We start from the raw sequence: 16,739 nt of genomic DNA, 5'->3' as shown, positions 1-16,739 counted from the left end.
CATAGGCACGTAGAGCACAGAGACACATAAACACAGAAGCACATGCACATTTAAGCACAGAAGCAGTCAGAATACAGAAACCTATCATTCAAAGCTCGCGAGTCGTTCGTATATAGCGATTGCGCATAGAATATCGAATAGTATTGCATAATCGTATAGCATATCGAGTATAGTATAGTGTATATCGTATCATAATATTGCCTAGAATTGCAACGACTTGTTAGCGTTTTGAGGTAGAATAGCAATACGAGTCGTGTGTGTTGATCGAAGTGATAGCAAAAATCGGGCGAACATTACAATTAAACACATAAACAGGTAATTACACATAAACCACATAAAATCGACGAATTTATCAGAGTCAGCAGTTGCGGGCTCTGAATTGAAACACAATAAATCGAGGAAATGGATTGTCTGCGGCTACTAGACATTGACTACCCAAAGCGATTCGACTATTCACAATAGACTTGTCATCACTTTTCGACTTTCAGGATCGCGTTTCTGCCTCGATTCTTGGGCATTCAACGTGTATTCCCTAGGCCATACTCGTGAGTTCAGGTCGTTGGAGTCCGTCGAGGCTTTGGTGAGATAAGTAAAAGTTAGAATAAGTTGCCAAGGTTCGAGTTCAGGTCGTTGGAGTCCATCACTATTCAGTTTAAATAACACGTCCCACACCGTGTCCCAAATAACAAACAAATTATTACAGATAACAACCAGTCAAATACTCTGTTTCGATAACTCAGATTTTTAAATAAAACAAATAAATATTGTTCAAGTGCTCCTAAAGACCCAGCCTGACAAGATCTACAGACAACTATGCTCTAGTTGCTTTTTCCTGACAGACAACTATTTGTTGGGGGCCTCTAGAGCTTTATTCTAGCCTCACTTTCCTAGCAAGCAAACATCTTAAACACCTGTCACATACGTTAAAATAAAGTCAATACATATAATGTAAAGGTTAGCATACAAGTTTGGTAATAGCATATAGAGTTCGAAATAGTTTACGCATAACCAGCACGTACACAGAGGAAAACGAAGCAAGTTAATTATCGATATGGATCTATCGATACCAGTGACTGCGGGTTGACCGTCCGAGACGGTTCGCAATACATGATTACCACCGTAATCCATGCAAGTAATTGTACTTAACAACCTCCGTTTGAACGGGTGCTGAGTCCAAACTATAGTACTACGTCGTTAAGGCAGGTAGACAACATTCCACGTGTAAACACAATCAACAAGCATTCATTTAGTCACATAATACATGCATATTGGTTAGCGTTCAAATAGTTTGAGTAGTGTGATCGATTGTGTTTTGATATAAGTAACGTATGTAACACCCAAAAGTGCTAAAAGCAAAAAGGGATCGAGTATACTCACGGCGATTGATTTGATGGATTGAAGGGAGCGCTTAAGAGTAGGGTTAGCCTGAATAGTTCGATAGCGTAACGATGAATAACATTCTACGCATTACAGGTTAACAAGTGATGATGGGTCGAACAGCCTGGTCGATCGAACAGTAGGTTCGATCGAACGGGTTGTTCGTTCGGCTAGACAGTCCGTTCGATCGGCGGTAGGCTCGATCGGCTGGACTGTTCGAGTGGATTGTTTCTTCCTTTGAGTAAGATGTGTTTGTGTGTGAGGATTTGAACTTTTGAAGTTTATGTTGTAGTATTTGGGAACACTGAAGTATTCTTACCTTTCAGGTCGATTGATCGAACGTTCTGTTCGATCGGTCGGCTTAACCGATCGGTTAGGAACTTCAGTATTAGTCCTCAGCAGGATGTCACTCATTCGAACAGCCTACTCGATCGAATAGCATACTCGATCGAACAGTATGTTCGATCGGGTGGCATTCCTATACGTCAAACGAATTGAAAATCGACTAAGTGTTGAAACATAGTATCTCATGATCCGAGGAGTAATGTTGACGAACAGCTGTTCGATCGAACAATACCTCGTTCAATACCATACTTCATGAAATTGTTAAGTGTGGGGCCATATGCTAGCCGATCAGCTGGCCTGGTCGATCGGCTAGCATGTCCGATCGGTTGGGCTGTTCGTTCGAACAGCCTAATCGTTCGACCAGCATCCTGACCTGGTCGGCCTGTTCGTCTAACACTTGGTTGTTCTGATTATTTGACGTTATATCGAGGTAGTTTGATAACGAGTTTAACTAGGGAACCTTCGTTCTTACTTGTTTCTCCTGCTCGGACCGGAATCACCCAAATCCGGCCAGTGAACGGTTCGGAACGGCGGTTTAACATTTAACCCGAAGTCGGTGAACCTCGTAGTTAGAACCCGAATCTTGAACCACACAACCATCGGAATGATTAGTGAGTTGGCTCAAGCTCCATTTCTACCGGTTTGAAGGCATTGAGTGTAAAAGAGTTGAAAGAAAGTTGGAAATCCTTCTTTCAATCCTTCACATCATGTAAATGTTTAGATCTTAGCTTGTTTATGTGGAAATCAGTTAGATCTGAGCTATTCATGGTGGATTGAGGCCAAAATATGATGTTCTTGAAGAACACCATGATGACATCATCTAAGAATGCTTAGATCTTGGTGATTTCACGGTTAGAAATCAAGATTTGAAAGATAGAAAGGTGTAGGAGCATGTTTTGACCAAGAAAGTACAAGATTTAGGACGAAAACTTACCGGAATCGGAAGAAATCTGAGAAAAGAAGAGGAGCACGAGCTGGTCAGTCAGAGCTTTCCAAAAGTGGTAAAGAGTGACAATGACAGCCCTATTTATAGGCTCCAAAAGAGGAAAGGGCTGGCCGATCGGCCAGGCTCCCCCGATCATCGATTAGCAGCCTGGTTCGAGGGTTCGGTGCGACGATTTCTGATATCTCGATTTCGATTGAAGACGATACGAGTACGATAGAGTTCCCTATTCAAATTACTTTTAATCCCAACCACTATATCTAACATACAATCATCTATACTTCACCCTATTCTTTCGTTACCATTCGTCATAATTCGATTTTGATTGCATTCGATTTGAGCTTCGAGTTTCGATTGATTCGATTGAATTCCACACAAAACATAAAGTAAGCACGCACAGGTAACACATAAGGCACACGCACAAGCAAAACAACAACCAAAGTTCGCGTAATTTGAGATTCGAGTTCGATGATAGTTAGATCGGTTTGATTACTGATTAGTTAACTTTATCGCATTGTTACTTCCTACCATTCACAGTCGTAAGTTGGTTCGCGTCGATCAAACATTCGATTACTTCGATTCCTTCTTGAGTACAACACTTACTCCACATAATACAAATAAAACATAAAATAGACTATTTACAGTCAAAGAAAGTCAAAGTTGACTTGGACTTTGACTTTGACATTCAAAAACACGGGGTGTTACATAATTTGAATATAGTATTGCTATATTTTTTTTAATTAAAAAAATTAACATGTTACGTAATTACAGTGTCTAAGAATGAGTAATAACTAAATCATGTTAACCAAAACCGAACTGGAATAAACAAAAAACTGATTAATCAAACCCAAATTAACCAAAAACGATTATCGATTTTTTTTTTGTACCCACATTTAACTAAAATTAACTAAACCAAACTATTCATATTTTCATATATTCTAGCTTTCATACCTTTAGTTCATGTATCTCATATTTATAACCCAATTTTATGTATTTATACCTCCATTTCATGTACCTACCTATACATCCATTTCATGTATTTATACCTAAATTTCATGTATTTCTTATCAAAAGTTTTAGCCCGAGTTTGATTTTGGTTATTAACCGAAATTAAATGAATCAAACAAAAACCGTCAATCTAATTGAATAAACAAATCGATTAACTAAAAACGGATTAGTTAATAGAATAGACTAATCGATGACCTCGGTTTTGGTTGAGGACAATAATCTAACCAACTGAACAATGCACACCGTGACAATGTTTGTGTTTCCCGCCGCATCATGTGCACACCAATCAATTATTAACCAAAACCGGTTATCGGTGAGCAATAACTAAAACGTTAACCTAAACCAAACCGAAAACAGAAGAAACCGAACCAAAATCAACCAAAAACTGAATTAACTGAAAACCGAATTAACCAAAAACTGGGTATCAGTTTTTCTGTACTCTCATTTAACCAAAATTAGCTGAACCGAACCAAATCATTCATATTTTCATATATTTCTAGCTTTTATTCCTACCGCTCATATTTTATATCTCTATTGTATATACTTATACTTTCATTTCATGTTTTTATACCTCAGTTTCATATAATTCTAAGCAAAAGTTTTAGCTCAAGTTTGGTTTTTACTATTAACTGAAATTAAATGAACCAAACCAAAAAAACGTCAATCTAACCGAATAAACCGAAGTGATTAACCAAAAACCGATTGGTTACAAAATTAGACTAACCGGTAACTTTGGTTTCGGCTTCGGTTGAGGATAATAACCGAACCGACCGAAACATTCACAACACCATGAAATAGATTACGCGATTACTTCGCTTTTGATGTATATCTATCACAATAATATTACGATAAATATTATATCAATAAGAAAACTAAAAATAACGAGTATCGTAATGCAATGTGTCGCTCCCCCAACATTGCGCGAACATCCTCTATCAATATGTATCTTCTGTTCATTCTACTCTATTTTAATATATTGTAATGTAATGTAACGTAACGTACCGTAAGGTAACGTAACATAACATAAACGTATCATGATCACTATAATGATTTGTGCTATAATAAGAACCATCCATGTAATTTCATTTTTATAGCTAGAAACTAAACATAGCAACACAAGGAAAGAACAAGGACCAGCCTTTAATAAAATAATAATATTAAATTAAGAAATTAATAATAATATAATAATTAAGATATGTACCAGGGGACAATATTATCTGTCATCCGTATTTGACTTATCAACCTATCTATAACCCTAACCCCTCCATGTGATCACCTCGTCCCTTCCCCCTTCATCTCGCCGACCTATTCCCCTTTCTTGTTCTCCAAGCAACCAAACTTTCAACCATTTCACACATAACCCACATATAAAATATCTCCACATGAACACCTTCAAAGTCATCGCTTCTATATCGTCGCCGTCTCTTATGATTCTGCCCTAATTGATCCACCTTTTCCCCCAATTTCAGAGACGGCGACCCCATCAAGAACCGATCTATCCACCAATTCATCCGTTATGTTCATCGGAACCTATCTTAATTTGCTGATCTTGCTTTAGTTTTACCTTTTTATCAAAGGGTAAGTCTTGATTTTGGGGATCGGATGATTTAGAAGCAGATCGGTGTTTGTTTTTTGCTTTTTATGTACTTTTTGTTTGAATTGTTTGATGGGTTGTGGTTTGTTTGGAAAAAGATTTTAGGGTTTTGTATAGGCTTGTTTGAAATTGGAAGTTTGTTGGATTTGAAGTGTTTTTGTGCATGAGATGTATGTAGAATCGTAGATCACTTGTTTGTTTTGAGATTTGTTGAATTATATGTTGTGGGGTTGTACAAGGTTTGAATCTTTTTAAGTAATTTGGTATGTAATAGTTATTAGTTCTTATTTTTTTTGAAGTTATGTTGATGTTTTTTTTTTTTTTTTTTTTTTTTTTTTTTTTGAGTTTTGTTGAATTATATATTGTGGGGTTGTATAAAGTTTGAATATTTTTAAAGTAATATATTATGAAAGTTTTTTTGTATAATTGATTTATGTGGCTTTGTGAGCTGTTTTGGTTTTACATATGTAGATTAATATATCCATATAAATATGTCTAGTGTATGAAGATAATTGAGTTTAGTCTATATGTTTGAGTGAAATTGTTATATGAAACTTTGAAATGCTTGTTTGGATGTGTTTCTTGGCTGTCTTGTGTAGAATTTTCTGCAAATGGTAAATTTGGGGTAGTAACTATTATTGACTAAGAAGTAAACGAAGTTTTGAAAAGTAGGATATGGGCCCTAAATCGGATGGACTGCATGAATAAATATGCATGTTTGTTCTTTTTTATATGTTGTTGTTGGAGTTAATACTAAGAATCTTCTTGATAAGTATTCATATGAATATTTGTACGTTGTCTCATAACTCGAGAAAGTGTAACAAGTTTGTTAGTTTATTGGTTTGAGTTGTGAATAATCTGGATAGTTCATTATAAATGTTGATGTTACGAGTTACGACGGATAAACGATAACGATAACGATTCTTTTATTGCGAATTTGGAAAATAATGTTTTCTTTTACCAATTACTATACTTTGCTTTGGTAGAAAGGGTATGTTTTTTTTGTGGATTTAAATGCGGTTTCGAAATTTGAATTTTGACATGCACATTTTTGGTAGTTTATTTTCAATAGGTTTTTAACTTTATTCTATATATAAGGTTATGCGTAGTCGTCTACTTTTTATTTGGTAAAATGAAAACAATACTTGTTTGTTTGGAGATGCAAGTTTTTGAAAAGTTGCTCGAATTTTGTATACAGACTTTCTTGACCGAATACGTGGTGTATGACTTGAATCTATTTAAGAATGAAATTGTTCTATGTATCTACTCTGACGAACCATTTTTGTTTTTAGTGTCATCTTCGTTAGAGCTGTAATTACTTCATGTCGGTTTTAGAAATTTGTCGACTTGAAGCGATGACATGGATATGTTCTTATAATGTGGAAGTAAAGCTGATCTCTAAACATGGTATGCTATCAATAATTGCAGCTATCAAATCAGTTTCGAAGATATTATATGACTGATAATCGCGCGTTTTATGTTTATGAACGTCTTTGCAGGACATGAATCTTTTTCCGATCGTATTTTTAGTCGAATGTACAAAACACCAAGTAGTTAACTTTTAGGTTAGTGTAAATAGGCTTAACTGTGCAGAAAAAATGTCGTCGAAGATCGTGAAAGTGTCGGCAAATGGTCGTAGAATTATCGTTGATCCAAAGAGGAAAATCGTTACTCAATGCAAGGCTCCGGTAGTGGGTCCCATTCCCAACAACCGGTCCGTAAGTGCGAGACCACCATCGAACAAACTTGGAAAGAGAAAACGAGCGAATAAATGTTCTTCATGCTCAAGGAAAACCATACTGAAAAACTACTCAAATTTTACGAGGAGTGGTCTTCCGCAACGCTTGTTGTTCTCGCAAGATGGTGATTGGGTCAACTTTTCACAAGAGGTCATTGACTTGGTCAAAGAAGACTTCCGGTCCAAGAAAACGTCAATTGAAGTGAAGTGTAATGGCTGTCATTTCGTTCTAGACATTCTACATATGGTCCAAATTGATTTGAAAACCGGTGCCGAAAAGCCGATCGCTTGGATTGATGACGTGGGTAAATGCGTTTTTCCCGAAATATATTCCAGTTGTCACGGGAATCATGACGAGTTAGATCTTGCCGAATCTTCCGTAACCCCCGAAATTAATTTGCATTTGGAAATCGAGCTTAACGGATTAGTAAACAATAAAGATGAAGAATGTGTCGGTGAGTCAAACGTTAAACGCGTCAAAGTTGACCAGCCCGTTGAGGAGAAGCAAAAGAGTGATGAATATGCATCGCCAGTTTGTGGAGCTAGTTGTGGGACCGTGGATGTAGAAACCGCTAGACACATGTTTATGTTCGGTATCGGTCAAGATCTGAAAGTTGACTTTCTTGAAGTCAAGAAATGTTCTAGTAGCTTTATGGAAGCAAAACTCGAACTCTTCCACAAACAGGTTGAATTTACTCAAAAACTTCGTGGAAAAGCTAATGTGCAATTCGGTTGGTTTCCGGTTGCGGGATGCGCACCACCATCTGGCGTTTTGTTTTATGGGCATAACGGGCCGAAGCTCGGGAAGTACGGCTACGGTGTTCACCTTGCAGCCGTTCAGTCTGCTTATAGCAGGTATGAATGAAAGTCTCGTTTTTTTATTGGATATTGAACGGTTAATGTATATACGTTTACTCTATGCAGTGCTATGCTATGTGATGTTGACGAAAAAGGGATACGGCATATGATGTTATGTCGTGTAATTTTGGGGAATGCGGAAGTTGTTCACGCAGGTTCAAAGCAGTTTTATCCAAGTGACAAATGCTTTGATAACGGAGTTGACGATCTTCAAAATCCTAATAATTATGTAATTTGGAACGTTAATATGAACACACACATATTCCCTGAATGTGTAGTCAGTTTCACGGTGTCTCCAACGATCAAAGGTTGTAACTTTTATATTCTTAGACATTTCTTCTAGTCACGGTATGAAAATACGCGTATAAAGTCGGGTCGTTTTCAAACTGAACGCGTTCGTTTCATCATTGCAGGGAATCCAGTCGGTGAAGAAAGCAGGCCCGATATGTCAAGAGTCACTACAGCTCATGATCCACATGGACCACCCGTAAACCAAGATTCTTCTTCGAATAAAATGGAAAAGGTTCAAAGTGCTGGATCGAGCACACCAAAGGAGCCTAAATCGCCTTGGATGCCGTTCTCGATGTTGTTTGAAGCAGTCTCTGCTAAAGTGGCTCCGAATGATATGAAATTATTGCATATCTTCTATGAATCTTTTAGGGTACGGTGAAGTTTTCAGCCTTCAGTGTTTTGTGTAAGCGCAAGAAGTACTCATCGTTTCCCGTTTTTCTGTTTGTTAGGCCAAGAAAATGAACCGAGAAGAGTTCATAAAGAAACTGAGATCAGTTGTTGGGGATCAGATACTGCGGTCTACAATATCCGTCCTCCAGAACAAGGTCTTGATTTAGTTAGCTCTTGATGTTTTGGTTCCGTTTGGGTTACTTTTTTGTATCTAAGCTTTCGTTCCTTGTGTTGGACAGAAGATACCGAATTCTGCAAGCATGTCGGAGGCTAAGGAGGAGATGCAACAAGGTTGAAAACATGAAGGAAGCCTTGTAGTGTTTGTTTTTTTATTGGGAATTTTAATTTAATGTTTTTATTTTTGTTCCGGTCGGCTTATGTTTTATAAAGTGATGGATCTTTTGAAGTGTTTCTTTGGTTGTAAGGCTAAATGTGAACCCTTGTGGTCGTGTAAAAAGGCATTGTTGAAGCAGTTAAGTAGTGTTTTGTGTCTGTTTTGTTTCCTCAAGTCCATTTCATAGGTTTTCTTTGTTTTAATCACAGCCCTAAAGTTAGGTTTCTTATGTTTTGGTCACAATGTGACACCTTCCGGTTCGTTTCCTATATCGTACACGATTATCAGTCGGTTTATCTTCTTTGTTCCCCTCGGTTGCTTGCCCACGGGCTTGTAGGAGATTGTCACGCAGTTTTGGGTTTGGTAATGTTAGTTTATGGGGTTTCGACTTTTCCACGTCGTCATTGTCATATGCTGGTTTCTTTCGTTTGGCTACCGGTGTTTACTTGCAACAGTTAGGATTTTTCTTCTGTGTTGTTCACAGAGTTAGGGTTCCGATCTTCGTTCAGCCTTGTTCATGGAGATAGGCCGATCAGTCTTCTGCTTTATTCACCGAATTAGGTTTGAACCCGACAGGTTGGTGTTATGTATACATCTTCATAATGTCTGTTTGACTGTTTGTTCATGTAATATTGCAATATGAAGATGGTTTCTATATGTATATTTTTTTTTGCTACAGACTACCTTACAGTGGTTTGTAGCGAGGCATTTCGTGTGAAGGCAGTACGGTTTTTCGGGGGAACGCCGTAACCAAGTCTGACCAACCCAGCGCGGGCCCGATTAAGACAACGTAGTCTGGGCAGATCTTGGCTAGGGCCGCCGTTTAGGCGGTGTGCCATTGCGTCACTCAAAAAGAAAGTCACCGTTCAAAAAAAAAGTGAATGATATATCTAGCCTGCTCAAGTAACCATAGAATGCTTTTAGCTAAACACCATATTTCATCTTCATAATGTGTTTTTTATTATAATAAACATGGTCAAGTTCTAACATTTGTTATTTGTTGGGGTTTTATGTAAAGCGTACTCGTCCAAGTGATTCTTGGTCTTGAAGTTCCTACTATCGAATGGTCGCTTATAATGAGCTTGATTGAGTGCACATGTAATTTCGTGGTCCGGTTCCATAATGGCAAACTCAACTTTGGTATGGTAGCTCTAGATGACAAGCTACGACCTTGAAAGCATTAGCGAGAAGGTCCGGTCTCAAAGGCTTGTTGCTCCAGAAGTTTAATCTTTACTTTTATGGTCTAGGCTGTCTTGGTCCTACATGTAAGATTTGGAGTACCATGTATGTCATGTGATAACGAATGTGGTAATATAGGGCCATTGGTGATGCGGTCCATATTGGACCTAATTGATTAAGCCATAAAGGCTGGGTGATAAGTAGTCACATGAGCTTGTGATACGATTCGTCGAGTAATATCCATAAAGGCTTGTGATACAGTGCATAGATCGACTATCGTAAAGGGTTGTGATAGACACAAAGGCTTGTGATAGGATCCATAAACCGGTAGCCGTAAAGGTTTGTGATAGGTAACCACAAAGGCTAATGATAGGTAACCAAAAAGGTTTATGATAGGCATCCACTAAGGTTGCTGATATTTGAAGACTGATATTCCTTATGAACCCAACATCTCCCATCAAATGTAGGATTTTCCTAGGAATCGAGAGAGAGGTTGTGGATAAAGTGGTCGGAGGTGCCATCTTTGTTAGGAAGACAAGAAGAGAAGCTTACTGGTGCTCAAAGAGATCCCCTTAATACGACGTCGTCGCAATATCAACACACTTCTACTATAACTCTTTTTAGGGATATTGGATTTAAATAACCCAAACTTTCACCAATTGAACGATAACATTCCCAACTTTCGATTTTGTATACCAGCACTCCCAACTTTCAACTTATTTTCTTCTAGCACTCCCTAACTAACTGAAACATAATCTAGTTAGTTTTTGCTGATATGCCCTTTTCGCTGATGTGGCATATGACATGTCAATTGATGTGGCATTTTTTGACAACACGACAGCTGATGTGGTAGCTGACGTGTCAATTTTGATGATGTGGCAGCCGGCGTGGCATTTTTGATGATGTGCTATTTGACATTGGTTAACTAGGTTAGGATTCAGTTAGCTAAGGAGTGCCAGAGGAAAATAAGTTTAAAGTTGGGAGTGTTGTGGTACAAATCGAAAATTTAGAGTGTTATTGGCCAATTGATGAAAGTTGAGGCTATTTAAATCCAATATCCCTTCTTTCTAAGAGGATTCGTAACATATAAGATCACAAACGTCACATGTCGACCTACTGACGAGAATGCTATGGATGTCGTATTGCATGGGTTTGTCCATGACACATTTGACGGTTATTCGTAAGGAGGAGGGATGACTAAGGATGTGAGAGGTGAAACATATCTTTTAATTATTTATTTTTTTCCTTTTTTGTTTTCTCTTATTTTTATTTTCTCTTATTTTTATTTTCTTTCTAATGTAATATTTGTAGTCATAAAATTTACTTTATGTATAAACTTATGAAAGGTTTCTAAAATTTATAAATACATAAACTCATTACACTTTTACAAAATAAATATATTAATTTATAACAATAAAGATTCAGAATTTTTTTTTAACAATTATTTAATAAAGTTTAAGACTTGTAAAACATAAAACATATATACATGGCCATTTGTTCGATTAAATTTCCCATTCGATGATTTATGTAATATTTGTAGTTTGTTATAGTTTAATTTGTTTTATATTTAAACGATTATAATTATTTAAATTATTTAACGTTACTTTATTTATCACTAAATGGTTTCAAAATTTAAAAATTTCCCAAATTTTATATAATATTCAAATATATTGTATTATATTTCTTTATATTCATTTATGAAATGAAATATTATATGCTTTTCATTATAGTCATTTGATCTGTATTAGTTTGTAAGTCTTGAACTTGTGGTTATGATACAACACATGCCTTAGCGGACGTAAGAATTTTTTTATTCACCAGAGTCATAATTTTTGGTCTCTATATGTCTTTAAAGAGGCATTTACATCGTACTAGGTTTGAATTTTATTTTGTCGGATTGAGTCGGGTCACTAAAATACTTTGGGTTTTCAGCACAATGTGATGGGAAAAGATTGGGAAAGGATGAATATGAAAGATGTTAGTAAATTCAATGGATGTTGATTCTAGGAACAAGAGGAAACAAGAGGTATGTGAACAGGGCCGGTCCTGAGAATTTGTGTACACTGTTTGAGCTTCAAAAAACGTGCCCTTAGGCCTAAACGAAATTGAGTATTGGGCTCAATAAAGGTCTAAATCTAATGCCAATGGACTAATAACTAATCTAAAGCGTAAGAATAGTTTTGTAAGTAGTTCTATGTTAGTGTTTGTATAGGTATACACTATTAAAAAAGAAATTTTTACGTATACATATCAGGTTTTTTTTTTCTAAAAATAGCGTGCCCTCCCAAATATCAAGCCCTGACCAGTGGTCCTCCCTGCCCACCCCAGAGCCGGCCCTGCATGTGAACATGGATGCATTAGAAGATAATTTTAAGAGGAGATAAAAAATGTTGCTTCTAATATTAAACCTATGTACCCATGGCATTATAGCCTAGTGATATCTTGGTGGTGGGATAAGGCTTATGACCATTGGGTCATGTGTTCGATTCTCACAAAGGGGGTTTTTCCCAGATTTATTGGGTTTCCTCCTGAATTGGTGTATAGACATTATATTGCCTAGTGGAGATGGATATGATCGAGTGGTTCTGCTCGTGACACGATGATACTCCAGTGGTCCGTCAGTGATCCAAATTTGCCGTTCAAAAAAAAAAAAAATATTAAACCTATGTGTGTATATGTAACGTGGGTGTTTGAGAAGGTACAAATCGTTCATGTTTTATGTTTTGTGGTACGCACCATATGCTTGATGAAATACAAACGAAAGCTTCCACCCTGCTGGTCATCGTGATTCCTGATGATATGTTGATTTGGTTACTTGATGGGTTTATTTGGATGTACTCAAGAGAACGGGTTATATTTGAGTAATATTCAAATTAATTATACATGGGTGCATAGTGTCACTCTCATAAAAATTGTTAACTTATAATAAGTCCAAATGAGCCACCGCCTAATCTCGTTGTCATTAGCTGATATAAAAACATTTTAGCAGTCTAGCAGATGACCGGTATTTAATATATTTCTCCACTATGCGTATCAACCGGAACACATTCTATGCGTATCAACCCGAACACATTTCCGTCTTTACTCTTTACCATTTGTTTGTTGGTAAAAACAATTATTGGTTTGTTTACCAAATTATGAGCATATAACGTAAACAATGACTCCTTGCATTATTCCAAAATTTCCTTTACAGCACAACAAAACAAAATATTATTATGAAATCATAATGTAACAATCATCAGATTATTATTATTATTATTATTATTATTATTATTATTATTATTATTATTATTATTATTATTATTATTATTATTATTATTATTAATTTTTTTAACAATCATGAGATTATTTGATTCACCATTCATAATGTTTTCAACTATTTGTGGGGCCATTTTTGTCTATCTTTACTTCCATGGCGGTATACCAAACGTCATGTCAACTTTTATTTCCTTTTAAAAACTGGAATTTAACTTTATAAGAAATCACAAAGCTAAAAAGGATAATTGAATATAATAATACGTATGTCGTATTTATAAAACCTGTTTTATTCTGTTTAACTAAAGTTGTAAGTTAAATGTGTTATATCATGATAATCTCTATTATTATTTATTGAATTATTATTATTGTTATTATCAGTTTTTGTATAATGGTAACACTTTTATATGAACATAGAAATATAGACGGACTAGGAAGAAGCTGAAACCCATATTACGGATGTACATGAAATTTACCCTACATTTTTTATATGTTCAGAATTCTAAAAAATCAAAAATAAAATATTTGTGAAAGTTTTCACTACAAGGACAAGTTGAGCAAACTGATTATACAAAATGGCATCTTCCGGTCGTTTTTGTATAATTTGAAGCCCTTCTATGTTATTTTATGGATATAGAAATCACATAATCTTAAAGATCAATTGCCATTTAAAGAATGCTAGATGACATTAGATTCATAGATTTTTTTCTATAGAATGTTTTTTTTTTTTTTTTGAAAAGAGACTTTCATAAAACCAACCAAAACCGACAACTATCACCAAGACGGAGATAGAGGCCGAAAACCAAGACAAACAATCCAAGAAATTACGTTAGATCAAATGAGCACCATCTAACCCAATCCACTACCCCCTCTTTAAATCGATGCTTATACCAAAGAAACCCTACATTCTTGATATCCGCAACCAAATCCGTCACATTAGGCGCCTTGCTACCAAACACTTTGTCATTCCTGACTCTCCATAGTCTCCAGCATGCGATGATAATAATCCCGTGTAAAACCGTTTTCTTGATGCCCGCCACTCCGCTATGCTCGTGTAGGTCTACCAAATCTTTAACATGGAAAACAAACGGTCTAGGAATTTTACACCAAACAGCAATTAAGTTCCATACCCCTGAAGCAATACCGCAACCAGTCAGGACATGTTATATTGTTTCATCATAAGACTCACACCAAACGCAGGCCAAGTTATCAACATTAATGTTCCTTCGAGCTAGACATGTCTTAGTTGGGAGCCGATCCAAAAATGCGCGCCACATAAAGATGTTACACTTGTTTGGAACCCAAGAACTCCATTTGAACCCAAAATTACCATCGCCATTATCCGGCCCATGCAACCAATTTTTTACGTTGGCAACACTGAACTCCAAGCTCGACCCATAATACCACTTCCAACTATCATTCCTGTCCTCCAAGTTTACCGAAAGCAGCTGAGCCTCTAATCTTTGCTTGTCCAATATCTCAGCAGCAGAGCTTGGCGCACGGTTCCAGTCCCAAGTCAGAACACGAGCTTCTCCAATGACCTTCAACCTACCTGCAATCAGCACCCGCTTGGACTTTTCGAGTGCAAATAAAGAAGGGAACGACTCTTTAAGAGGTTGATCGCCCAACCAAGTGTCGAGCCAGAACCGAATCTGTCCACCATTTCCGAGGCTGCCCCGAATGACACCTTTTAAACCGACCCCATCGACCTTAAGTTTGTTCCAAAGAGAAACGCAATTCTTCCAGACGCCCGTGATGGTGTTATTAAGAGGCGCGATGCCCCAGCTCCTTGACGATCCATGAATGGAGATAATAACTCTTCTCCACAGCGCGTTTGGTTCATTAAGATATCGCCACAACCATTTAACAAGCAAAGCATTATTATTGGCCTCTAGAGGCGCTATCCCCAACCCTCCGTCTTTAATACCCCTAGTAACAACCTCCCACGAAACCCAACTCATTTTTCACACATCCTCCGTCCCACCCCATAAAAACCTTCTCATCAATCCCTCTAAAACATCTACAACCTTCTTAGGGGCCTTAAATAAAGAAAAATAATACGTAGGCAAACTATCCAAAACCGACTTGATTAACGTAAGGCGCCCGGCAATCGAAAGAGTATTAGCTTTCCACTTAGATAACCTTCGTTTAAATGTAGTAACCACCGGTTCCCAATTCGAGACTCTATTCATGTTTGCCCCAACCTTGATACCCAAATACGTGAAAGGAAGAGCGCCTGCTTTACACCCCATAGACTCAGCCACATTCGCTATAACCTCGTCTTCCACACCCACACCACAGAGCACTGATTTATGGAGATTGATCTTTAACCCGGAGCATAAATAGAAAATACGCAGTATACGCCTCATATTAATAAAATTGGAAGACGACCACTCCCCCATGAGCGCCTATATCACAAGCGCCTATAGAATGTTTGAATTGCTCGTGTTTTGAGTTAGGACAGAATTTTTATCTTAACTTTCATTATATATTTTTTTAACTGTCAGTGCTTTGAATGGATCAACTCCAATGATATAAGGGTCAACTTATGACATGATCAAATAACACTGCTTGACTCAACATAAAGTTTAGAATTCGGTCATAAACAAGTTAACACATTTACGACACGATTAAAAATGTGTTTAAACGAGTTGAACAAATATAACATATTTATGGGCACGGTTAACTAGATCCGCTTTTCATTACAATATAGTTTAGTCATGTTTTTTCACAACCCTAAGATGTTAAGAACCTTTCTTAGTTTTTATTCTCGGCTTATATGGTAATACAATAATATTTTTAGTATTGTCTTTTTTTTTTTCAAGGATTATATACTATTAGAATTTTAAGAATTGCTCTATGGATTGCTTAAGAGTTTTATGGATTATACTATTAGGATTTTAAGAATTGCTCGTAAAATGTCTATGTTTTAGTAAGTCACACATTTAGTTAAACCATTGATTTATAGCATGTTGACAAGAATCATTTAATAAAAAACATGCAAGGTCCCAAACTCGAGGGACCCCACAATTGGTTTCACACATCAAAACAAAGTTCTTAAACTAATATGTGTGTGATACAAAAGCAAAGAAAAATATCAAGTATCTCAAAACATCCATTCTTGCACTAAATATAACCCATAGGTGACATGATTCATCAATACGTTTCTAGTAAAATATACATCAGTGATTCTAGCAACAAATCCTAGTTGTCAATGGTTTACAATCAATTCATATGCATATAATTAGTTGTGACAACTCGTATTTCGAACCTATTCTTGTGAGTTATGTAACGTATGTGAATGATATGTGATTCTATGAAAGTGAATGATTATATGAAAGTTATGTGTTATGTGCTTTTAATGAATGAATGCATGATATGTTATGTGCATGAATATGTGTTACATGAACCGGATCGCACAACATAG

General features: G+C 36.6%; 2 protein-coding genes across 3 annotated transcripts; one reads left to right on the top strand and one right to left on the bottom strand.

Moving 5' to 3' along the window:
• Window positions 1–4,876: 4,876 nt before the first annotated feature.
• Window positions 4,877–9,045, top strand: LOC110897964 (inactive poly [ADP-ribose] polymerase RCD1). Of its 2 annotated transcripts, none has more exons than XM_022144699.2 (7): window positions 4,877–5,251; window positions 6,560–6,674; window positions 6,767–7,860; window positions 7,930–8,171; window positions 8,277–8,524; window positions 8,604–8,699; window positions 8,787–9,045. In XM_022144699.2, the coding sequence occupies exons 3-7, from the start codon at window positions 6,866–6,868 to the stop codon at window positions 8,838–8,840; spliced, it is 1,635 nt and encodes a 544-aa protein (XP_022000391.1). In that variant the 5' UTR covers window positions 4,877–5,251; window positions 6,560–6,674; window positions 6,767–6,865; the 3' UTR covers window positions 8,841–9,045. The 2 variants fall into 2 exon arrangements, with proteins under 2 accessions (XP_022000391.1, XP_022000389.1); XM_022144697.2 differs by having other exon boundaries at window positions 8,784–9,045.
• Window positions 9,046–15,276: 6,231 nt separating this feature from the next.
• LOC110900899 lies at window positions 15,277–15,714 on the bottom strand. The gene has a single exon (XM_022147757.1). It carries the CDS (start codon window positions 15,712–15,714, stop codon window positions 15,277–15,279), a length of 438 nt encoding a protein of 145 aa, XP_022003449.1.
• Window positions 15,715–16,739: the final 1,025 nt, after the last annotated feature.

The sequence above is a fragment of the Helianthus annuus genome, chromosome 13, assembly GCF_002127325.2.
Source record: "Helianthus annuus cultivar XRQ/B chromosome 13, HanXRQr2.0-SUNRISE, whole genome shotgun sequence".
Lineage (NCBI taxonomy): Eukaryota > Viridiplantae > Streptophyta > Magnoliopsida > Asterales > Asteraceae > Helianthus > Helianthus annuus.
The sequence above is the reverse complement of the archived record's forward strand: the minus strand, read 5'-3'. Positions and strand labels throughout refer to the sequence as shown.

Bases quoted from the DNA above. Each gene is read 5' to 3' on its own strand.
- LOC110897964 (XM_022144697.2), top strand. From the start codon at position 6,866: ATGTCGTCGAAGATCGTGAAAGTGTCGGCAAATGGTCGTAGAATTATC. The intron at 8,172-8,276 runs GTTGTAACTTTT...TCATCATTGCAG, and splicing joins GGTGTCTCCAACGATCAAAG to GGAATCCAGTCGGTGAAGAA. The intron at 8,700-8,783 runs GTCTTGATTTAG...TGTGTTGGACAG, and splicing joins TATCCGTCCTCCAGAACAAG to AAGATACCGAATTCTGCAAG.
- LOC110900899 (XM_022147757.1), bottom strand. From the start codon at position 15,714: ATGGGGGAGTGGTCGTCTTCCAATTTTATTAATATGAGGCGTATACTG.